Source organism: Chelonia mydas, chromosome 5 (assembly GCF_015237465.2).
Source record: "Chelonia mydas isolate rCheMyd1 chromosome 5, rCheMyd1.pri.v2, whole genome shotgun sequence".
Classification (NCBI taxonomy): Eukaryota; Metazoa; Chordata; order Testudines; family Cheloniidae; genus Chelonia; species Chelonia mydas.
In genome coordinates, this window is record NC_051245.2 from 50,097,688 (window position 1) to 50,123,044 (window position 25,357).

The 25,357-nt window shown below is 39.7% G+C and overlaps 2 protein-coding genes across 14 annotated transcripts in view; one reads left to right on the forward strand and one right to left on the reverse strand.

The window, feature by feature from the left end:
- Positions 1–4,169, reverse strand: part of DHFR (dihydrofolate reductase) — a 40,442-nt gene extending 36,273 nt beyond the window's left edge. The window contains exons 1-3 of one of the 9 annotated variants that reach the window (XM_037903163.2): positions 3,593–3,728; positions 2,875–2,924; positions 2,071–2,334 (exon numbers count right to left, since the gene is read on the reverse strand). Coding sequence is in view for 7 of the 9 variants with exons in the window: in XM_043546291.1 (XP_043402226.1) it covers positions 2,875–2,924; positions 3,630–3,787 (208 nt within the window). In the remaining 2 variants the exon portion in view is untranslated. The other 8 variants (XM_043546293.1, XM_007066428.4, XM_043546291.1 and 5 more) reach the window with 8 other exon arrangements.
- Positions 4,170–4,191: 22 nt separating this feature from the next.
- Positions 4,192–25,357, forward strand: part of MSH3 (mutS homolog 3) — a 184,891-nt gene continuing 163,725 nt past the window's right edge. For 2 of the 5 annotated variants that reach the window (XM_037903159.2, XM_037903160.2), the window contains exons 1-8: positions 4,192–4,445; positions 11,300–11,423; positions 13,977–14,200; positions 15,526–15,741; positions 18,150–18,266; positions 19,110–19,227; positions 21,698–21,843; positions 23,172–23,338. In XM_037903159.2, coding sequence (XP_037759087.1) covers positions 4,299–4,445; positions 11,300–11,423; positions 13,977–14,200; positions 15,526–15,741; positions 18,150–18,266; positions 19,110–19,227; positions 21,698–21,843; positions 23,172–23,338 — 1,259 coding nt within the window. In that variant the 5' untranslated portion in view covers positions 4,192–4,298. Of the gene's footprint in view, positions 4,446–11,299; positions 11,424–13,844; positions 13,933–13,976; positions 14,201–15,525; positions 15,742–18,149; positions 18,267–19,109; positions 19,228–21,697; positions 21,844–23,171; positions 23,339–25,357 lie in introns of those variants that run through there. The other 3 variants (XM_027828751.3, XM_043546279.1, XM_043546280.1) reach the window with 3 other exon arrangements.

The following is a 25,357-nucleotide window of genomic DNA, read 5'->3' on the forward strand; positions in this document are numbered from 1 at the left end:
GAGAAGCATCAGTGCAGGAAGAGCTTGTGGCCAGCTATTGTAATGAAGCCTGTTTGTGGACACTGCAAAGCAGATGTTTGTGAGGGGTCATGACTGGGCCACCTACCAGTGCTGAATAATGAGCAAGCAGCTCAGGAGGGTCTACATTAAAGTTAGGGATGCAAGGAAAATATTAGGCAGAGGCTTTGTGACCTGTCCATTTTATGAATAACTGGACTGGATTTCACACAATTATACAGTCACCCACCCCGGACAGTTTGTGGATCCTGCTGCCAGCTCTCTTCCCCACCCCCACTTGAGGAAGAATGGCAATAATCGGTGGAGGACGAGCAGGACAAGGCTGGACAGGAGTTGTCTCCTGAAAGTCAGGATCTGTCTGGGACTCAGGACTCTGACGCGCAACAAGTTAAAACCCAACCCGATTCTTGCCCTGCATTGGTCAAGCCTGAGTCCCAGCCAGAAGCCCAAAGCAGCACTGAAGAGGCAGGACTGAAGAGGCAGAGTTCTGGGGGGGAACTTCAGCATGTAACTACCTATCTTTACAATTTACTAATTATTATTGTGTTAACTATGCTAGCTTCTGTTCTGGGTGCCCCATGGTGGCAGCCATTTTATGCAGATTTGAGCTAGGAGTCTTTCTGACTCACAGTGAAATCAGTCCCAGGATGCAGGCTGTAGTGAAGCAACAGACCATAGGATACCCTCTGAAAACAAAACACCCTCAATTTGCAAAAAAAACACCACCATATGAGCACACAAATTGAAAAATGGAACAGGCTTTCCATGTGCACACTGTTGGTGTAGTTTGCGTGCAGTGCTTTGCCAGATGTACAGCAAAAGTGTCACAATAATCACCCCCTTGTGTAAACAAGCCCTTATAAAAGGAAGTGTATTACAAGGAAGTCTCTCAGAGGGAAAATGATCTGTGGAAATAAAAGAGCTTTTTCAAAAAAGGGATTAGATCAGTGGTCCCCAAACTTTTCATGGTGACCACCCCCACTTCCATACTCCTGTCTCTGCCCCCCGGGAGCTGGGGCCATGGACAGAGGAAAGGGGGCCACAGCTGGGGCCGGGTAGCGCTCCCTCCCCTCCCTCAGTGGGTGCTGTGCCCCCGAACATTCCTTTGCAACCCCCTACAGGAGTGCACTCCAGTTCGGGGGACCTGTGGATTAGATACTTTGTAATTTAAAATAATTTAAATTAACTCAGTCAATTGTTCATACAATTGAAACCACTAAACAAAATGAGATGGTTAGGACTTTAAAGTAATAAGCCATGCCATTCAAGTGTAATTCATCACACTTTTAAATAAATTTATATACGCACATAACTAGCACTGTCAGTTTAGATACAGACTCTACACAATCGATATGTATAGGGAATACAAAAACACATAACTGACCTGCGATAAAACTCTCTAGTGTATGTTAAGATATATGCTAATATAATCAACATTATGGTATACGCAGTTAAGAAGGTCGAAAGTCTTCTAATAATGAGTTAGCTGGCATTGCTCACAGAGCAATATAATCTTTCCACAACCTCTCCAGAAATCACAACATGCAGTCTTTAATATGGTCCTGGTATACACACTCCAGAGGAGCCAAGGTTATTCAAGGTCATATCTGAACCAAGATTCCTAAATATGATGACACACCAAACTTTTTTTTTTTAAATTAAACCCTAAAAAAAATCTGTGCCATAACAATTTAATTATGCAGTTTGCATTCATACTGAAACTCCTAGTTTTGATATTCAGCCCAATAGTATATAGAATTTTTTTAAACATTCAGTTTAAAGTTTTACATAAAGAACATAAGAATGGCCATACTGGGTCAGACTAAAGGTCCGTCTAGCCCAGTATCCTGTCTGCTGACAGTGACCAATGCCAGGTGCCCCCAGAGAGAATGAATAAAACAGATAATCATGAAGTGACCCATTCCCTGTTGCTCATTCCCAGTTTCTGACAAACAGAGTCTAGGGACACCATTGCTGCTCATCCATTGGAATACACGTGTCATCTATTGCCCCTCTGCAATTAGGGAATCCCACTGCCGCAAAGCCATTCACTATTTCATGCACATTGCCAAGAGTCACAGTCCTTTGTAGCAGGATGTCATTAATGGCTCTGCACACTTGCGTTAACGCAGCCCCCGTGGTCAACTTCCCAACTCCAAACTGATTCATGATCGACCGGTAGCAGTCTGAAGTTGCCAACTTCCACACAGCGATCTCCACAAACTTCTCATTTGGGTATTCTTTCTCTGCACACGGTTCCTGGAAGGTGGCTTGCTGAATCCCAAAGTTCAGCAGCCACTGCTTGTTATGCCAGACCTGCATAATGATGCAATCCCACCATTCAGTGCTAGTTTCCCAAGCCCAAAAGTGACGGTCCACCATTTTGATTTAAAGAAAATAAACTTTTTCAGAATATAGAGTGTTACAGTCTGCAATAAATTAAATAGTTCCATTTCTACTTTTATTAACAGACAGGTAAAAGCAAGATGAAAAACTATCTTAATTATGCTTATGTAATTTGCAAATGAATAGAATTTCACTCAGCCAGTCAAATTACATTCTCAAAAAACCCCACAACCCCATTATGAAAATGTATCTCAATATAGCATGTGCACTATGTAGACAGACATACTTATCTGATAAGTAAACTTGGTTCAGTGCAACACACAGAAGACATGATCAGTGTAAATAGCTATGTAACTGTCACATGAAAAGATACATGTATTAATTTATTTTATACTAAAACAGTAATCAAGTCAATATAGAAAGGAAAGTTACTAATCTTTTCAATTTAGTGACATCACAGAAACTAGTTTTAATAAGTAGAAGCATAAAAAGTGAAAACACAAACATTACCTTCTACAGTGGTTGTCATAGTCATTCTCTGAAAATACTTAAACTCGTTCCTATCAACAGAACAAGAAAAAAAATTACAATGTGGGTTTACTAGGAAAAATGTAAAGGAGTACTTGTGGCACCTTAGAGACTAACCAATTTATTTGAGCATAAGCTTTCGTGAGCTACAGCTCACTTCAAAGTGAGCTGTAGCTCACGAAAGCTTACGCTCAAATAAATTGGTTAGTCTCTAAGGTGCCACAAGTACTCCTTTTCTTTTTGCGAATACAGACTAACACAGCTGTTACTCTGAAACTACGAAAAATGTGTTTGGATTTCTTCTGTTGATAGTAAAAATAGAATTTAAGTGAATTTTAAACAAATGTAAGCACATGTATTGCCCCCGAGGTGCCATGCTGAAGTCCTCGGTTCATCTAGGTTTATGACAGATGCATAGAAAGCAACAGTACACAACTACCTACAGGCCAGATAACATGCTTGAAACCTGACCTTTGCAACCTAAGTCCCGTGAAAGTGAGTAACCCAGCCCTGTGCCTGGATCCCGCCAACTGCTGGGAACGAGCCTGAGACCCATCACGCTTGTTTCCAGGAGGAGACCACGCAGCCCAGCAGAAGGCCCCTGTTCTGCTGCCACTAACCTGTCGGTTTCAGAGTAGCAGCCGTGCTAGTCTGTATTCGCAAAAAGAAAAGGAGGACTTGTGGCACCTTAGAGACTAACCAGTTTATTTGAGCCTAAGCTTTCGTGACCTTTTAACCTGTCGGGTTTCAGACACCCAAAGGCGAAAGGCCCCACGCAGTCTCGCTGAATCTCCGCTGTCCCGCCTCGCGGCGCCAACACCCCCTCCCCGCAGACTACACATCCCGGCATGCCACGCTCCCTCTCGAGGCGAGCGACCCATCGGCATGGCAGCATGGCATGCTAGGACCTGTAGTCCATTTGCGCAGCGCTCGCTAGAGGACGAAGAGGCTCGCACTACCTGAGTGGGGGCCAAGGGAGGTCTCCGTTCTTCCCGATGCCCATGTTCTGGCACACGGCGGCTATGGAGTTTAAGGGGCGGACCATGGCGCTTCCTTTCTGCTGTCGCCTCCCGCCTGTTCAGCCTCCCGCTTGGTTCACGCTTTGGAATTAGCGCGCCACCACCCAGCTTCAGAGCGGTGAACATGCGCAGAGCCGCCCGGGCTTGCTTGCCTTTTTGGGGAAAGGGGAGGGACAGCCCGCCGCTCACAGCAAAGCATCACGTGTCAGGGACAGCGCCAATCACCTCTCTCTCCACAGCCCCATCCCGGCAACGGTTCAACCTCTTTCCCCTCTAGCTCCACCTTTTTCTAACCTGCACGTGGTGCCGTGATTACGTCACTTTTGCGTTCGGCGGCGCGTGCGGGCGCTTGGCGTGCAGAGAGCTGCGGGGTCTGGGCTCCCAACCATGCCGCGGGGGCGAGAGTCCCGCGGCCCCGGACAGTCGGTGCTGAGTAAATTCTTCCGGCCGGTGGGGTCCCTACGCGTAGCCGGCTCCTCAGCCTGCTCCGCGGCGAGCGGCGGCGAGGGGCTCCAGGCGGTGGCTCCGCACACGGTGCGCGGTAGCGGCCGGCGTGGCGGGTGTAGGGAGCGGGGCTGCTGGGGAGGGTGCGGGGCTGCACCCCTGGGGCGGGTATTTCTTAACGCGCTGTGTGACCCTGGGTCGGTGCGTGGCCACACATACTGCAATAAACAACACCCTGACAGCTCCACGGCGGGCCCTGACCTACCAGGCGTCTCCGGGGGCCTCTGAGCCTCTCACGCCACCTCCAGTTACCTGCTGTGGTGCCTGGGTAATTGCCGTTATAACTGCTGGGCTAGTCCCCTCACCCCTCCCGCCAGCAACACCACTACCGGGGCTGTATGGCCGAAGTCGGCGGTTGTGGTGTTTTGCTGGCTTGTCACCGCTGTAGTGCTTCTGGTGAAGACAGTCCAAGGGCTCGTCTACACTAGAATCGTGACCGCGGCACAGCTGCACTGATGTAGCAGTGCTGCTAGTGCGGATGCGCTATGCTGACGGGAGAGCGCTCTCCTGTTGGTACAGTTACTCCACTTTCCTGAGTGGTAAGTCAGTGGGAGAGCCTCTCCTGCCAGCATAAAGCTGTCCACACTGATGACTAGGCCACTGTAAGTTACCTTGCTCAGGGGGGTGACTTTTCCACACCCGAGCCACTTAAGTTATACCAAAGTAAGCGCTAGTGTTTACAAGCCTTTAGTGGATGGGTGAGAACTTGCCCATCAGCTTAATAACTCCTGCTTCTGTGAGAGGTGGTAGCTATGTTGGTGGCAGAAGCTCTCCTGCTGACAAAGCAGTCTATACTGGTGCTTAGGTCGGTATAATTTCTGTTGCTCATGAGCGACATAAGTTATACTGAAGTAATTTGTAATGTAGACATAGCCTGAATTAAACTTCATTCTGAACTCCTAACGTACAATATTTACTTGGTAAACCCTAAGCAGGTGAAACTGTGTTCCTTTTATATATGTGATTATCTAGGGCAGAGGGAGTAGTAACATCTCACTCGCTTCTCCCTAATTCAAATCCAGATAATGTAAGGTTTGAGTGAGATAGCCAGGAAATGCAGTGAAGCAGAAAGTCTACCTTTATCCCTATTTGCTTGTGTGCTGAGGTATTGCAGACACGCATAACACTGAAGTGTAAGATGAACTCAAGCTTCTAGGAGACCCCATGTTGTGTGTTTGCTTATGTTTAGATTTTATAAAGCTGAAAATTGAAAAACTAAATTTAAAATCAACATTACCAAATTATGCAAATCTATCAGCCTAGGCATAGTATCTTTTTTTAATCAAGCTCTGTATCATGGTGATTAATGATATCTTAAAAAATCTATTAAGAAGAACTATTTGCCCTGGCTGAGTAGGTGTTCAGGATTTGATAAGGTTGCTTTAAGTTTATTTTCTGAGAGTTGTACTATGCAAAACTCAGGATTCTTTGAAGTGGCTACTGTATATTCCCACTCAGTGGGTTGCACCCCCTACTCCAGTTCCTCTGAGTTTTGGAAGTTTTTTGGAAAGCAATGCTTTTTTGGGCCCACACAAGTACTATCTTTGCAGCATCTGATATTTGCAGCTGAGTTTATGAAAGCACTGTGACCGCAAGTGCCTAATTTTTTTTTCCCCTTTCCAGAGTCAGGTGAGCATATAAGGACCTTTGTGTCTAGAGTGATTTTAGAGTCTTTTTAAAAAATAATTCCAGATTTCCCTAATTTTATTAACTGTATTATAGATAGTAAGTATTAAGTAGTTTGCTCGACTGCACAACTATGATTCTATTCTTGACCCACTGTCCTGGGACATTTCTGGTCATTGCTGATCAGACTTCCAAAGATCCAGGTACAATAGGCAGATTTAGGTGATGAGCGTTTTGCCCGTCCATGTATCTGGAGGCAGGAGTTCTTGTTTTTCCCTTCCCGTTCCTCTGTTTGCTGCTCATTTTGGAGGACCTTTGCATTGTTAGACTTGCATCAACAAACAGCACTGGTTCAGTGCCTTGCTTAATGAGGATACCGTTCAAACTCGGTATCTGGAAATAACATCTGAAGAGCTGTCTATACCTGTCAAGGGACAGAGGAGGCTGCTTTCAGCTTCAAGGCAAATCAGGAATGACCCTGACACCCAACTCAGTGTCAGATAGAGTGGCTTACTGGCAATGAGAATTGAGACTTGTGGTGCTGGAACTTTCTTAAAATCCTAAATCTCCCTCGCTATTAGTAAACCACCAGAGCAGGTCCTTTATCGTTGTTGGAAAGAAAGTTAGTGTAAATTAATGCTGCTCAAGCATTACTCTTGGGGGAATTCTGAGCCTAAAAATTCTGCACACAATATTGCAAATTTCTGCATATTTTATTTTTCAAAATAATACAATATAATCATGCCAGTTTCAATTGTTTTGGTAATTTATTTCAAAATACCTGTCCACGGGAATGTCTGTAACAATACGGACAACAACAAAAAATTCAGAAAATGTTTTCTGACAAATAGATTCCTTACTAGGAATATTAATACATAACTTTGCATTATAATTTATTTAAACTACAATTCAGACACTCAGCCAACCCCTGCCCCTCATCCCCATGTGTCCCCGCACTCTTTGTCCTCTGTTCCTATGTGTCCCTGCACCCTCACTTCCAGTCAGCCCCTACCCCTGCCACTAGCCCTTCTGAACCCCAGTCTGACTCCCCAGCAGCCCTGTGTGCCCCACTCTGTCCCCCCATATCCAGGGCCTCCTAACAGTGTGCTGTGAGGAACGCAGCCTCTCCTTCTCCCTATTGGCTGCTGACTGCTGCTGCTGGTGAGCTGGCTGTCCTCTGTTCTGGTGCCACAGCAGCCCCTGGTGGGTAAAGGGCATAACTGTAGCACTTCTGCAGCAGAATATATCTTCTGCAGAGAAAAAAAAAATCTGTGGAAGTCATGATTTCTGCATGTGCACAGTGATGCAGAATGCCCTCCGTAATAAAGCATGGGCTTGACAGTATTTGTATGCTGATGTGTCTGTCTGTCTGTCTGTCTCTCTCTCTCTCTCTCAGGAGCCTTCATTTCTTCCAATATCATCAGATCTTCTCTCTCAAGTCTTGTCTTCTAATCTAGAATCACCTTACCTTGTAGCATGGAACATGATGTGGCATGCTCTGTAGGAGTCTAGGAGACTTCTGCTGCAGTCTAGAAAAACCTTTACACTACTCAGAAGGGAAAAAAGTTTTCTTTGTGGGCAGTTGGTGTTCCATGCCCATATAATGTATTTTAGTCTGTGAGCTTCCTTATCTGTCAAAGTGTTTTCAGTGTTATCTCAACATATCTGCCAGTATGCTTTTCTATTCTTTTTAGTCCTTCCACCCTCAAAAGATTCTTGAAAGGTGTGGTTATCACCTTCCTAGCAATCAGACATCTTGTTTTACAATGAATATAAATCTGGTGCTGCCAAGATGATGTACTCACCTTTTGAGCCTTTGGGAAAGTGTTCTTTATTCTTTTTGTCACTAAAGATAGGATTTTTAATCAGAGTTACATCTGTGAGAAGAGCAAGTGAGTTGCAGGTTTTAATAGGTGATCCTTCTTTAACTTTGTTTTAAAGAGACAAAGTTGTCCTCTGTTCTCATCCCAAATTTAAATAAAAAATAATATCCAAGTTCCATGTGAATCAGACCACTAACGTTATGGTTAATTCCTCCTTGGGGAAATCTAGTCTCCCTACCCTTGATGTAGTGGGATTTTTATTTAGATAATTCTAAGGGATTTAGAAGGCGTAAAGGGAATGCTATTTCTACTTCTGTTTAAGTGGATTAGGCTGTCCTATTTAGACATCCTATGCATTAGCTCGGAGAGCCTCACATACTATCAGGGCTAAGACAACATTTATGCCTCCATAATGTTTCCACTGTAAAAATGTGCAGAGCTGGTATCTTGTGTTGTGTGCACTATTACATGACGGTACTCTCTCTTTACATGATATCTAGAACTGGTGTTACTTTGGAAAGGTAGTGTTACAATTTTTTTAATTAGATCTCAACCCATTTTAGAATTGCGTTGTTTGCTAGATTCCCACGAGTGGAACTATGCAGAGTTCTACTCAATGAAGAAACAGTGTTATTTTAAAAGTGTTGCTTTTGCATAGTCACACTATCAGCCCACTGTCCACTTTCCTTGGATTTCCTTTCTTATAGGACTGAAGCAACTGAGGCCACATGGCTGTGATGTAACCTTTGCTTAGAACTATTCAGAAGATGGTGCTCACGCAGCCTCACTGGGCAATACTTTTTAGAAAATTCTAGAAGCTCAGCCCTGCAGGGAGGGAAGGGACATATCCCATACAGACAATGCTCTCCGAGAGCCATAGATATCATGGCAAGTGACTTTTTTTATAACAGACCTTGAACTGGGTGCAGGATTCAATGAAGTTTTGATTTCCCCAGTGACATACACAAACCACCTGTTTTAGACTGTCGTGGAAAATGTTACAACTGTTAGAAGTGCCAAAAGAGACCCTGAGGCATGCTTTTATATGTATCTGGAACTGTAGAATGACAGTATGCACATGTTGTATATTACAAGAAATAGTCAAATATAAAGAAATAACTGAAACCATTATACACATGCAATCTTTATCAATCAGAATATTTTATGGATGAAGAAGTTATAATATTCTGATCAATGTACTGACCATAGAAAGTTAAAGAGAGTCATTTTGTCTGATCACATTGTTTAAGAATCAGCAGTTAAAAATGATTTTCTGGGTTTTTTCCTTTTAAAAAGTATTTTAAAATAAACTGCAGTAGTAAGCCTTTTTAAAGTTTCAGATCTGCCTTCCTATATTGGGCAAGTTCTCCAAAGTCAAGTCTTCACCACAAACAAAAAATGTTACTCATATTTGAAATACATTAATGTGAGTACATAGGAAAAATCTCATTGGTATGAATAGCAACAAATAGTTAAAATTCTTTTTGATAAATTAACATTGAAATGTGTATTCATCACACTTTCTATGTACAAAGTGCTATGGATACAGAAAAGATAATTTTGTAAGTGAATTAGTTATGGATGGAAGATGCTGGCTGGCTAGTCCTGGTAACTGAAATCTTCTCTCTCCTGACGGCAGATGCAACATTACCCAAACCAATATCCCTCAATCCTGTTCAGTTTACATGCACTATTAATTCTTGTCCTCTCTGCCAAAGAATGAGTAACCAGTACCACTTGTGGGGAGGTTCATAACATGGATGTCTATTCACTGTGAGATTTGAGGGGATCAAGGACTTTACCTTTTTATGTGGTTGTAAAGTGTTAAGTTCACCTATGGCACTATAATTTAGGTCACCAAGGCCTCAGTTTCCAGTGAGCTCCCTGTAAGCCTGAGGGTGTGCCTGTGCAGAGCTCATTGCAGAGTAAAAGCCCAAGTCATTTCAGGTAGGGCAGTGAAAAGTTTTCTAACGGTAATTTTGCTCACAAAGGGTCAGATCCTAGTCCTATTGAAGTCAATAGATGTTGCGCCAGTTATTCTATTGGGATAAGGATTTTGTCCAACATGTAGACATAGTCGAGCTGGAGACTGGAGCTATGTTGCAATAATACCTTGTTCTGTCTACTGTCTAGAGTACACTAGTTACTCCTTGAGGAATTCTGCACCAAAAAATTAAAAATTCTGCAACAAAATTTAAAAATCCTGTGCCCAATATTTTCAAATTCTGCATATTTTATTTGTTAAAATAACACAATATAACTGCACCTGTTTCAGTTATTTTTGGTCATTTATTTCATAATACCTGTCAGCAAGTATGTCTGTAATGATACAGACAACAAAAAAAGATTCAGGGAATGTTTTTTGACAAATAGATTCCTTACTAGGCATATTAATACAGAACGCTGAGTAATAATTCATTTAAACTACAATACAGAACCGTATTTCCCGCACCCTGCAGAAGCAATGCAAAAGCTTGAGGGAGTCATGGGTAATGGAGGAGCTCAGGGAGAGGAAAGTAATTGCTGGGAAGGAGCCTGGGTGTGAACTTGGAGGGTTGTTGGGTATGGGTAAGAAAACTATGGAACAGGTTTTTTGGAGATGGGGGGCAGGGGAGGGATTGTTAGGGAGCGTCCTTCCATGGAGACCCTGGCTGAGCCCTAGCCTCTCCCATTCAGTCAGGTACATCTATTCCTGTCCCCATGTGTCCCTGCACCCCCATGTGTCCCTCTACCCCCACTCAGACACTCATGCCCCCACATCCCCATGTGGCCCTGCAACCCCTTCCCCTGTTCCAATGTGTCTCTGTGATCCCACTCAGCCATCCCCCTTCTCCTATGTGGCCTTGCACCCCCTCCCTCATCACCATGTGGCCCTGCACCTCTTCCCCCCCTGTGGCTCTGCACCTCCACTCCCATTCAGCCCCTGCCCCAATCTGTCCTCCCCTACAAGCCTGTATGAACCCATCTGTGACCCCCTGTCTCCTGACCTGGCCCGACAGGCGCTGTGAAGAAGGCAGTTTTTTTCCTCTTCCATAGCTGGCCAGGAGCTGCTGCTCTGTTTTAGCACCACAGCACCCTCTGTTGGGCAAAAGGCAGAACTGCAGCAACTTTCTGACAAGCTTTTTTCTGCGCAAAAATTAAAATTTTGTGCGGCTCATTAATTATGTGCACAAGCAGTGGCACAGAATTCCCCAAGAGTAACTAGTTTTTGTATCTGTTTTGAAGAAATCTAGCCAATTATAAAAACCATTGTATACATACAGATACAGTTAGTTAAAAGAGCAAAGAATTTCTAAGTGTTATATAGAAAATTAAATTGGTGTTTTTACTTTATTCTGCAGAGAGAGAGTCTGTTCTTTGGGTATCTATTTTTCATTCTTCCAGCGTATGACAAGGGAAGAAAATAAACTAACTTTTAAAAAATTAATGTTTTAGACTTCTAAGTCTGGCAGAAATAAGAGAAGAGCTGTTGAAAACAATGAACCTAGTAAAAAGAGGACAAAACCAGTACAAAGTAATAGAAAGGATGGCCATGATGCAGTGAAGATTCTTGATGTTGGTGAGTTCATTGTAAACAAAAACTTGCAGGCACTTAAATTGAGTAAATAATTATTAATTGTCAAAAGTTAAAATTACTTTGTCATATAGTTTAGGGACTAGCTTTTGAATTCAGTGTATATATTTTAAAGTGCCATTAGTTGTTGAGAAATCATAGCTGCCAATTATATTGAAACTAATTTAAGAAAAAAGTTGTGCTCTGTTTCTACACGAAGCATTTAACTAACAAATTAATGTTGGTAGAGAAACAAGGCAGTGAATAAAAAGGTTCATTAACTCCATTAAAGATTTTGAGGAAAGAATCATTTTCAAAATAGAAAGGGACTGTATTGATGTGGAACAACACTTTTACAGTGCTTGAAAGTACATCAGAAATAAGAGTGAAAAAATGTCGAGACGTACTATGAAATATAGTGTGTTTGGAAAAAAAAAAAATAGCTAAAGTAGTTTCAGATGATACTGTCCTCAGATCCCCTACTGATTTTGTAGCTTTACAATTACTTTGCTCTATTAAAATAAAAGGATTTTTTTTTGCCTTCTGTGTGAGATGCACAGAAACGGGAAAGTAAGGCCCAGATCCAAATGGGTCCCAGATCCAGTATTTGGATTTAGGCACTTTTACAATCCACAAAACCACCACTCAGCTGCCACCTAATCGTGTAGCTGCCTAAACTCAGTCAGTACCTACATTTTTGCTGTAAAAGTTGCCTAGATGCCTACGTTTCTGCTTGTGGGCAGCTGCTCCCTTTAGGCAATGTGATTCTCATACCAGGGAAGGATAGATATTCCTGCGGAGCATGGTCCAGTAGGTGTGCTCCGAGTATGCGGAGTGGACTGGGACCCATTCAAAAATCCAGATGGAGGAGGAAAAGCATCCCATATAACTCAGGTGAATGCTCTAACCACTAGGCTAGGTTGTGGTAGACTCGGATCCAATTCCTTCATTTCCCTCATGGGGGGAAGAGAGGATTTGAACAGGCACCTCCCACCTCTCAGAGGATGCCCTAACGGCTGTGCTAGAGGAGACTCACGTCAGAGTATTCTTTAGTCTCTCCTGTTGAAGCTGTTCCTCTTTGGATAAATCATGAGTCATTAGGCCAGAGTGTGTGACTGAGAATGGTTCTGTAGCATTGTGATTAGGGCATTCATGTGGGAGATCCAGTCCCTCTGCTCCAAAAACTATTGCCCCCTTTCTTTGGCATCTCCCTTAGGCCGCTCCCCACCTAGTATGTTGGCTTTTGTGGATAGCTTTCTTAGGTGCCTGTCTCTCCTCATTCATTGTATAGGGCGGCTAGACACCTAGCTCAGGCTTTGTGATCCCATTGTTCCACTGATTTTTCTAGGTGCCTAAATGTTAGTCTCTTTGTGGACCTGGACCTCACGGATTATACAGGGAAATAGTGAATCTGATTATATATAAAGTTCTGGCACATTCACAAAATAAGCAAACTTGGAATTTTTTTTTCTCTAATGTCTTTCAAGACATAATCTAAGGCCTGATTGACACTAAAAAGTTAGGTCTACCCAGCTACATCGTTCAGGGGTGTGAAAAAGCCACATTCCTGTGTGATGTAGTTAAGCCAGCCCAATCCCTGGCGGAGGCAGCGCTAGGTCAGTGGAAAAATTCTTCGGTTGACCTAGCTACAGCCTCTCAGGGAGGTGAATTACCTGCGCTTATGTGCTACAGCAGCACTAAGGCTATTTCTGCACTTAAAACGCTACAGCGGCACAGATGCAGCATTTCAGTGTAGATACTCATTACAGCTGCAGGAGGGGTTCTCTTGTCAGTGTAGTTAATCCACCTTCCAGAGAGGTGTGTAACTAGGTCAATGGAATACTTCTTCCATTGACCTAGAGCTGTACACACTGGGGGTTGGGTTGGCATAGTTACATCTCTTATGAGTGTGGATTTTTTTTTTATACCCCTGAAAGACACAATTATGCCTATGTAAGCTTTCTGTGTAGACCAACCCTCAGGTAGGTGTTAATTGTAGCAATAGTAGATTAAAAATAGTAAGAAGTGAGATTTTTAAGTTGATCCTGTTTCTTTATATATCTATGTAAATATTAGTTGTTTTAGATGTGATTATGATTTAATGTTAATGTTAATGTGAATGTAATCTTTACTACAGTTACACAAATAGTTATTTAGAAGAATATTTATGCTAGATTAATGATACTGAGTGCTGCCTTCTTTTGTAATGCACCACACTGCCAGATTCCCTTAATTGCCCGTTCCAGACCGTTTATGCAGAAGAAGCTACTCCCAGTTATTCACTTCATTCCAAGTGACTGCCTCCAACATGCATTACTCCTTTTGCGTAACCACCTGTCGCAATTTATATTTAGCACAGACACTATCCATCCTTCCCCAGACCTGAAGCAGAGCTCTGTGTAGCTCAAAAGCTTGTATCTTCCACAGGCAGAAGTTGGTCCAATAAAAGATATTACCTTATCTACCTTGTCTTTCTCATCTTTGATGTCAATCTCATTGAAATCCTAATTGCAAGGTAATTTGCTAATACATTTTCCTTGTGTATTTTTATTAATGAAGAAGAGCCTAAGAAATGTGCCAGGCCCTGCATATCTGTGAAAACATTAAACAAACTGAGAGAATTCTGCAGTGATTCAAAGCACCCATGTAACAGAGTCCAGGTGGATACTTTACAAGGGAGTCCATCTGTGCACTTGGAAAAATGTCCTACTTTTGTGGAAAGAACCCTGGAAATGAATAGTGCTCTTCATTCTCAGGACACAGGTTCTCAGATCAGTGAGAAGGTATGCAGTGTTTCTGTTCCAGGGATCACTGAATTACAGTGCAGTTTGGTTTGCTTTTTATGATTAAAATAGTCTTTGTTGTTGGGTTTTTCTAAAGTTCTGTGTGACAGAATGCAACATGAAATTATGCAATATTGTACCAATGGTAGAATCTGACATTCATATTCTAGCATTTTACTTAACTCTTAACACAGTAAGTAAAACTGCTCTTGATATTCTTCAGTGATATTCTTAAACAGTGCAACTGAAGTTGTAATGAAATTTGTTTTAAATAAGAAATGTTTAAAGATTAGAAGATAAAAAATGGTGGTAACGTATCCTGTACTTTGGATGTGGTGAGATTATTCATATTTGCATACACATCTTTTCCAATGTGACTTTCAACTGAGTTCTTGTTCAATTCAGGTGTTATAATAAGGATAGAAACTAGTACAAAATTATTACTGGAATGTAACCTATCCCAGTGGGATTCAAGTCTGTTATAACACTCTATAATGTTCCCCACTGGGGAAGATGTGGTAGGCTTATATTGAAAAAACATTGGAATGATATCTGCACAGTTAAATATAGTGTTCCTATGCTCTCAAAACAGACTATAATAGGAGTACTTGCTAAGTTTTTGAGCCCTGATCCTGCAATCTGATTGAAGTAGGAGAACCTCGTATCAGCCTGGTGCCTCACTGATTTTCATTGGGCTCCATATGGGCACAAGAATCTCTCACCTGGATCAGATGTGGGATTGGGGATTTAGAGGTCAAGGCACATAACTGCTTGTTTGATGTACTGCTTTTTTGTGGATTGGCTGGTTATTATTCAGCAGAGGAGAGCTTTACTTCCAGCACTTCTATATTATCTTCCATACTTATTTTGCCTAGCTCAGATCAGTTAACTTGCATTTTTGGTTGAAGGAAAGATACCAAATTTGATAAGATTTGACATTTATATTTTGATTACATGGACAACTGATGAAAGGAGGAGAGGCCAATTGAAGACCTCTTGGAAGGTCATTTGTGCGGCGTGGGATTGAGAGTGTGTAGTCATGTGATCAGTCACAGAACTTTTCTTTATTCCCTTTCTAGCCTTTGTTTTCCTTTCACAATCTTCATTTTCAGTTTATTGGACTATTGTTTATGCATATATATTGCACTAGCTGACAGTAGGTTCAGAATTGTTATTTTAACCTGAAAGAATGCTTCAATATATTCAGCACAGTTGTATGACAGCCAGTTATGGATGCTGGAACTATATGTTTTTAAAAGTGTAATTTAAGTATTCGGTAATTGAGTGTTCCTCCATAATTATTGTAATACCTTTTTTGTTCACAGGAACAGTCATGCTTCAGTCTTAGTCAATTTTCAGCTTCAAGTAAGAGTTATGAAGGCTCTCAAAATACTTCTAATATAAACCTCCTTAATAAAAAAACCAAAAGCATATACACTCCACTAGAACTCCAGTTCATGGAAATGAAAGAACAGTATAAAGATGCTATTTTGTGCGTGGAATGTGGATATAAGTATAGATTCTTTGGAGAAGATGCAGAGGTAAGTAACTTTTACCAAGAGCACTTATTGTTGCTCGCTTTGTTACTTTGTTACATTGTGTGGAGGGCCACCATCATTGATAGAAAAAGTTCTTTAAATTTAGAATAACACTTGTAATCAAGATACAAAAGATCTACCCTCTTTAAATCTAAAGGTGTCAATTAAAATTTTTTTGTACCACAAAAAAGGTACATCAATATTTGCAGTATTCCCTATTTGAAGTACTGACAAATCAGCCAATATTAGATTCTACAATAACATTACCTTGTTTACCAAAGTTAAACTGAAGAAATTGAGGGTGAACTGTATTATGGCATAGAACTAATGATCAGAATAAAAATATTTAGCTTGACAGTAACCTGATGACTTTCTGAAAAATGCAATGTTCAAGTGCCCTAATTGCATATATTTGTGAAAATAGCTACTACCCTCATTAATAGAGGGCTATATAGAAATGAATAGGAGATGTTTGACACAATTAGGTATGAAATTATATCTGGTGCTTTATCTGCACAACTGAAATCTATATGAACAGGCAAAAATTTCAAAGGAACATGGCTTACATGTCTGCAAACCACAAAATGGCCCATAAACATCCTTTCTCTCATCTCTCTAAATCATTAATACTGTTTTAGCCTTTGTTCTGAGCTATTTACATATATAATTAGGAGCAAAGGGAAAATTACTTTTGCTTAGCCATTGGAGGCTTCATTTGCTCAGTTGTCTTTGTTCTGGGTATTTGGTCTACCAATTTGCTAGCAGATTTACTGTCCTGAAGCCCGTTCAGGTTTAACACCCATCTGCTTGTCCAAAGCACAGAGCTGGCATCTGGAAAGAAAAATGTCTTTGGGTCATTGTGTAATTTTATTCTTGTGAGGGTGCTTGGATGCTAATGTGATGAGTGCAGTTTCACGGGCTAGATAGTTATTTAGGCTTATCAAGGTAACATAACTTACACTGCCTTCTTGCACTGGACTTCAATGGGAACTCTTTGGCCCTTGGTATTCATTCACGGTATCATGGGGTAAGTTGCAGGGTGGATTGATTTAAATCAGTGGTTTCAATCGTTGATTTGAAGCATATTTTTAAGCAGGAAACCTAGATTTAAATTAACAATTTTAATCTTGTTTTGCTTCTGTACTTTTTGGTTACCTTTGTAAATAAAGGTTCATTCTCATTGGTTGGTAACCATTTAAACAGGTTGATTTGCAACTAATTCTAGCCAACTAAATTTGGTACTTCCTTTTGTTAACCAGAAGAATACACTATATCAACACATTTATTTAAGCAGTTATATAACTTAATATACGTTTATTCAGATTCTTAATTTTTTTTATTATGTATCATCTTTACTAGATTAATTTTTTGGTTGTGTTTTGAGTCAAGCACTCTCTGTAGAAATTAAAATTCAGTTGAAGTGGACTAGTATTTTAAAATTGTTTTTATTAGTTCAATAAAACTCCTTTAATGTACTGGATACATTTAAAAAAAAAAAGTTCAGTGGAGTTCATCAAAACATGTTTTGCATTTAAAGCTAACTGATTTATTAAACAAAGGAAGTATTTATCTGTATTTAGTAAATTGAACTGATAGGTTCTGGGGACTATGTCTTTCAAGACTAGTAGATCTCTTCCTTTCAGACCTAGCTTTTTTATTCAATGATAGTAAGAAGAAAACAAGCTTTCCTGCTTTTTTTTTCAACTTCTAATTGTTTTTTGACTTGGAATGAACAGGTCATTTAACTGAACTAGTTAAATAAGAATGAAAAAAATATTCCTTCTGCACTTGCAGAAGACGCTAGTGCTGTCAAAAACTCATTTAGCACTTCAGCTAACTCTAGTTCCAGGTGCTTAGCTGGTGACATTCATCAGTTCAATGGTTTGATAATCTTCAAAATTTCAGCAGCAAATAGGTACTGCTTTTTATTATTTATATTTAATTTAGATTATTTTAATAGATTATAGTAATTTTAGGTCTTTTTTGTAGCCTGTTGTATTTTCAATTTTAATTTTAAATGGGTTTATTTTAAAATAGAAAATGCATTTAATTTAAATAAAAACCCCAGTTTAACTCAAAATAATTTAGATTTTTTTTTAAAAAGAATAATTGATTTTTTTTATCCACCCTAGTAAGTTAACAAGTAAAGTCTGTGGGAATGGAGTCCTTTGTTCTAGTTAGGATGCTGAGATTGTGAACGCTTGCTCCATGCTTAGACTTCTAGTACCTCAGTTCTCCTGCTTAGCATTCCACAACACACCGCCATAGTTTTGGTTAATAGCTGATTTACAGTATCACTTTTTGACAAGTCTGTATTCACACAGCTCTATCACAGTTACCAAAAGAATCTAGATAGGGAATGTGAAGTAAGAGTGACCCTAATTGTTGACTATTTTTTTCATACTTTGCAGATTGCAGCAAAGGAGCTAAACATTTACTGTCATCAGGATCACAATTTTATGACTGCCAGTATACCGACCCACAGACTATTTGTTCACGTACGGCGACTTGTAGCAAAAGGATATAAGGTCATTTTTTTATTTAATTAGATATTGTTAAAACCAAAATAGTCTCAATCCTCACCGAAATAATTGTTGATGTCATATGGATGTTCTCACTTGAAAGATACAAAATATGAAACCTTTTAATATTTTACTGGAAAAACATATGACAAACTCCTTTTCATTCAGTGCTTTCTATATACAATGTCTTGGAACCTTTATGATTTTTAGTTATGTTGATTCAGGCCTCCTCCGTTGATCTCACAATATTTCAGGGTCCATTTGACTTTTCTGGAAGCAGTTCTGCCAGTAAGTGATAGAAAGTAGGACAGAAAGCACTTCCTTCATATATATATATATATATATATATATATATATATATATATATATATATATCTATCTCTCTCTCTCCTTTCTGTTTTCCTTTTTTTTCTTCTCAACCCATGTTTTTTCCTCTTTCCTTTTCCATTGTTGTTAATCTCTCTGTTGGTAATCTCTTTCCCTTCTTTCCCCTCTATGATCATTCGAGTCTTTTTTTGTACCTCTTATCGCCTGATGTTCTGGTGAACTTTACTATCTACAGTGAAAGAATTGTTGCAGCAATTCTTCTCTGACAGGTGGCCAACCTCTCAAGCTAAGTTGTTTCAGTATAAACCATGAGACAGTAAGGGCAAGAGGAGAAAGGAAGTTGCAGGTAAGCTGCAATTCTGTCATACTTGATGGTCTGAATTAGTAGGGCTGGTTCTAGCCCTTCTCCCCTCACAAGCACATTTTGGTTTAATATTTGTATCTCTTAAATTAATATTTTGTTTAAAGTTGGTTATCCTTTTTTTGTTCATTAGTTAACATATTTTTTTGTGCATATTATAGGTGGGAGTTGTAAAACAAATGGAAACTGCAGCACTGAAGGCTGCTGGAGAAAATAAAAGCTCTCTCTTTACTCGAAAACTGACGGCTCTCTATACCAAATCTACACTTATTGGAGAAGATATCTTTTTTTTGATGTGTTAATTATTTTGCTTTTATACTAATCTTCATTGTGCTCTGTGTTAGGCAATGTTCAGTATGGGTTGTGTGTGTTTGAGATATTTTTGCCATAGTCCTTCAGTATAAGAGAGCACATTCCTGTTAATTAATCGGCGTGGGTGGGTGGGAAGTGCTGACTGTTTTTTTTCCCCTCTGCATTGGGAAGGTTCTGGCTGCATTGCACCTGTTGTCACTTCTGTATTTACAGCAGAAATTTATTCAATAGGACTGGGAAATAGAGGATGGTGAAATGTTAAAACTATCAATATTTGTGAGTTTCAGATGTTTTGCAATAGCACTGGAATCTATTGCGGGATTGCATTATTGGAGCACTTTTTGGAAGTGGCAGTGCATCCAGTTCCAGTAGTTTAAAAAAAAAAAAAAAGTCAACCTCTGGAAATCAGCATCAGGAATTTTGTTGCTAGAAATGAGACTTCAAGAATCAAGGGCTTCCTCATCTTAACCTTTAATATTTTTGGGTATGCAGTAAACACGAGAGCAAGATTTTCTGTTTGCATAGCCCAGGGGGGGAATTACTTATATGATTCCCCCCGCCCCCCCCCCAAAAAAAAATAAAAAAATAAAAAGTCAAATTGTAAATCCCTTACGTTGGTGCATATTTAGTGGCCAACACTTAATATAAAAGGAAATCAATGGCAGCAGCAAATAAGGTTTCTGAACGGTTTGCTATGCTGTTAAGACAAGGCTAATGATACTCAAGTATACCCACATTTTAGGCTACGGTAGGACTTAATCCAGATTTCATGAAGAATGAAGTCTCTCTCAGGTTTTTAAGTGTGTTGCAATAGAACAGAGATTACATTGTCCCCACAATTCTTGTTTGTGTTTTTTTTTTTCCCCCAAATGAGAAAATGTACTCCTAGGATTTATGCTGTGCCTTTGGCGATGTCCTGACCAGCTTTTTGACCAGTTGGTAGGTGTAGCATTAGTAATTCTTAATTAGAGGTCTTGAAAGGGGGAAGGATTAAGAGTCTGGAGACAGCACCTGGATTTAATTATGTTCAGAGGTAGATACAGTTAAAACAAACACAAGTGGGTCCTATGGCCTAATAATGAAAGAGGGGAGAGGAACTATTGATGCTGGTAATAAGTGTTTGATATAAAATGAGGTGAGCCTGAATCGAAAGCCAATGGGCTATGAAAAATTTGACATTGGTAGCCTGTCCTTTAATCCTTGTAACTGAAATAGGATATAAAAATGAATTAAAAACAGCTTGTGACAAGCGCAGCTATTTCTTTCTTCCTTTTACTTTGTCCATTCCTTTGTTTTTTGTGACCATTCCCAGTCAGCAGCCACAGATTCTTTTAAATTTTTCACACTAAGTAGTTATTAGGTACTAAGAGCTAAAGAAGAAAATTGTCTTGACTTGAGCTCACTAAATTAGGATGAGCTAGCCCTATACAACGCAAGATGTGTGGTCTCATCCACTTACCTCTTTTTGTGACTAAACCCATTCTCCTGTCTACGTCCTGCCAGCCATTCTTCAGGTTTGGTACACTTGCCCTCTTTGTGAGGTCCTGTGTGCCAGGAGGGAGACGAGACAAAAGAAAACACATCTTCTATTTATTTCTTGATTAGGTCATCCTAAAACTACAGTTAGGGAAAAGGGTACTAGAAGTTAAAATCCCCAAATCAGGGAATCAACTTGCTGCGTAATTGTTTAATGGAGCAAGGGCGTTATAATAAAATACTGTTGGGTTTTTTTTGTTTTTTTTGCTGGAGACACCAGTGTGACTCTAGTTACTCTTGAAATGTGTTGGAAGGCTCAGGTAAAAGCCAGTGGAGTGAGGAACAACACTGACACCTTGCATGGTTTGAAGGGAATATATAAATGCAGGTGATCTTTTGCTCTCCACTGCTACTGCTAGGACACTAGTGGTCTCTGTTGCAGACTGTTGCTACTACATCAGGTGCTAGCTTGCTGTCGTGTGATGCTCGTCAGCAAATTTTGCTCTTTACTGTCAATTGCACAAGTTTTACAAGCTGGCTAGTAGGCTACTTTGTCAGAGTACTACTTACTGAGCAGGGACAGCACAAAGACAGTAGGGAATTTAGTATCTGCAACAGCCTGCGATTGTTTGAATGGAAGACTCCAGACAGAGGATAAAGAGTGGTGTTTTGTTGAGATGATGATGATATGTATGCGTACACTGTGGGGATCTTTCAGTGGGCATGGGCCTAAGGCCATCACTAACTTTGATTTTGGTGCTATGTCAGGAATTTGAAATTGACCAGTATCACACCACCTGAGTCAGTTTTATGTAGGAAGGAGGCTGTCCTCTGTCAAGTTGGTGTTTCTTTTGGGTATATGGAATACTATTATGTTTATCCCAGAAAGAAAATTGTTTTTGGCAACCATCACTGGTTTTATCCATGTGAACTATTAGTTGTTTTTTTTAATATTTATCAAATGTGAACCCTTTGCTGAAGCTAGATGATCCTGTAGATGTTGAAGAAATAACGGCTGATGTCTCCGATAACTATCTTCTTTGTATCTGTGAAAATAAAGAAAGCTTAAGAGACAAGAAGAAAGGGGATGTTGTCATAGGCATAGTGGTAAGTTGTCTTCCTTGAGGAATCTGAGTGTATGGTTAGGGCTTATTTTGTGATTTATCTCTGTTTTAAAATTCCTTTGTGATTGTCTCCCCTGACAGTAACGGTGTTTATAAGACGTAATGCAAAGTTTTTAATGAATGCTATTTATATCTTTCAGTTCATATGTGAATTGAAAGAGACATTTTATATATAAAAAATAATCAAAAACGCTTAAGTTGATAGCCTGAATTATATATCCGGTGTACAAGGCATATCACTTTTGCTCATGCATAATTGCTTGAAAACAGTGTTTTATTCAAATAAAAAAAAAAAGACAATGTTAGAGTTAAAATATATTTTGTAAATTGTTGAAAATGTTATCCCTCGTAAGTGTTCAAAACACTTACACTTGTTGCTGACTGCATCTGTTTCCTCAGTAAATTGCTCTTCCTTCACAAAAGTTTAGTAATGAGATTCACAGTTGTCTTAGACTTCAACTTTTGATTTTCTTTGGAGATTCTGAAATGAGAACTATATACTGGGCAAATAGTGACTAAAATGAGAACTGACACTCTGTCTACTGATAGTTCATTCATTCATTCATTTTATTTACAGGTTTTCTGATTGTACTTGTCATTGTGGTATCTGATCCAGTATGTATCTGTCCCAGTTATAAGTGGTGGTGTACTGTGTCAGTCTGAGGATATTCGAGAGAGATTCGCTCAAAAGCTTGTCTGTTTCACCAACAGAAGTTTGACCAATAAAAGATATTACTTCAACCACCTTGTCCCCCCTCAGTTGTAAAAGCACATTTTAGAAAGGCATCTCATTTTTAGGGAGAATCCTGTCTAAATTCCATAGGTTTTCAATTATGTGGATTTGCATTGCCCCTTAATAGTGACAGAATTTGAGCAATGACATGTAAAATGAACCAATGCTATTCAGACTTCTTAACATTTTTTAAGACATCCTTATCATCCTGTTTAGACTAACATTTGGGCTTTCAAAATTGTTAGGATAGGACCTATGTTCTCTACATTTGAAATATGTACTTATTTTTAGTTTTCCAATGTCAGCAAGAAATTGTGGGACTGGTGCAGTCATCGTTTTTGTGTAACACACCATTAAGTGTGTGTGAAATTTCCTTGCTGATTTGTTAAAACCTATAATGGTTGACTAACCATTGACTAACTATGTTTACGTGTGCCTGCTGGCAAATACTCAAAAATTGTCCTGCACACTCAGAATCAAGCGTAAGAGATTCATTTTGGCTTCTGCTGCCCTAGCAAAATACGATGTTTGTCAATGGCAAGGTAAACATTCTGTTTATATATTTTTGTATTTGACAGGGAGTCCAACCCACTACTGGGGAAGTAGTTTTTGACAGTTTTCAGGACTCCTCATCTCGCTTAGAATTAGAGAGTCGAGTTTTGCGTCTGCAGCCAGTTGAACTAGTGCTTCCATCGGACTTGTCGGATCAATCTGAGAGGCTCATCAGCAGTATAACCTCTGTAAGGTATGGTGTTACATTATGTTGCAACTTTGGATCTGGAAGCCAGCAGTGATGCGTAGTTGTCTAAAGTAAGACCTTCTCTGAAACTTTCACAGTTCACTGTTTGCATAAATACCCCCTTAACTAACATGATCTATCTAATATAAGTAATTCTAATGTGCCCGTCACTGTGGTATCTGAATGTGGTGATGAGCCACTTGTGCATCTTATACCTTTTAAGATCTCTGAATGATTTGAGGCTTTTTTCCTCTACAGCACTCTTTGTTAATTGAACATGGAGAATTAAACACCTGTTGGAAAGTTTTGGTACTTCCTATCCTATTAGACTCTCTTAAAACTGGTGGGACAGAAGTGTTATGGCCATTCCATCATCTACATTTCAACATCTCCCTTATATTTTTAATGACAGATGTTTCAAAAGAAGGCTGGAGGCTCCTTTTCAATGGGAAATTTATTGTGGTATTCAGTCTGAGATAAAAATAGACCATAAAGCTGTAGCTGGATAGCATAGCTATGGGACCATAGGACAAGAGCACGACATCCTTCTAAAGGTGGCTTGTGAGCTTGCAAAGCCCTGCTGACATCCCTTATGGTCGCCATTTTTTTCTGAGAATGTAGTGTTACTTTTTTTTCATGGTTTAAAAACAGTATCTAAATGTTCAAGGAACTGTTTTCTTAGCTTTTAAAGAAGCCATAGAGATTTTCTCCTTTCACAGAGGGAGTCAAAGATGATGCTGGAACTTGGCAGGTCCCATGAGTTCCTGAACTTCATCCTGCAGGACTGCCATGCTTTTTAACTGATTGCTTTGTAGGGACAGCTTTCCTGTGTTTTTACAGGAATTAGAGGAACAAGAATATATGAATTTGAAAAGTAGCTCTGCTTTTCTAGATTTAAACATTATTGGTTGTGTGCAATCTGCATTTCCAGACCGGACAAAAATTCTATGATAGATGCCTAATTATGGGAAAGAGATGTATATTAATATTTGAACAAATTAGCCAACTTGTAGAGGTTTGGAATTGCTGGCAGCTGGGAACAAGAAGACTTGTTCTTTGTCCAAATGGAAAAATAGATTAGCAGATGGTTTGATGAAAGGGAAAAAACAGTTGCGCATATATATATTTCTTGAAAGCAATATCCTGATTGTTAGATCTCTCTTCAAAAGGATTTATTGACAGGTTTTTAGCAATTTACATGGTGCCAGTTTGTAAAAAGATAGACTTCCTGTTCTAGGGAAAATACCTTTGGTTTAAAATAATGCAGCTGCTAGTTTTGTTAGTAACATTTTAAGCTTTTATGACACGTTGGATAGCAAATTCCTCAGTTGACTGAGTGTTGACACAATTGTTGAGTTAAGATGCAAGCTCAGAAGAATTCCTCAAAATTAAGGAGGAGACTCTGCATTTTGCTGAACTTGAGGTTTTTTCCAAATGTTTCAACATTAGATTTGAAGTGTTCAGATTTACATTTTGTTATACTTTTATTTCAGATAGTTATATTAGGATGTTACTTATATGCATAATCTGGCAAAAAAGGTGTCCTAAACACTATTTTCCAGGCAGCTAAAATGAACAGTTTTGTGCCTCTTTAGGAGTTGTCTCAGTTGTCTAAGAGAAAGTGATACTTCATGTTATCTGCAAAATGTCATCCTTGTTGTGTGTTAAGGCAGCCAGCATATCCAATTATATTTACCACAATTACAAAGTGCATCTGATTATTATTTGATTAGAGATTTGAGAGACTTTTGATAGTCCTTTGTACTAGTCGGATATGAATTGGACAAAATGCTGTTTTCCATCTTGCTTGAAAACATTTATGTCGCGTTAGATTGTGTGTGTGTGTGTGTGTATATATATATAATATATATATATATATATTTTCTAGAAAAGATATTGGCCCTGTTCACTGAGTCAAGTTTGTCTGCAGTTTTAGGGTTTTTTTAATTAAAAAAAAAAAAAAAAAAAAGTGATTGCATCTTCATTGCCCATGCTGACGAAAGGTATAATATAGCTCCTCAGCAT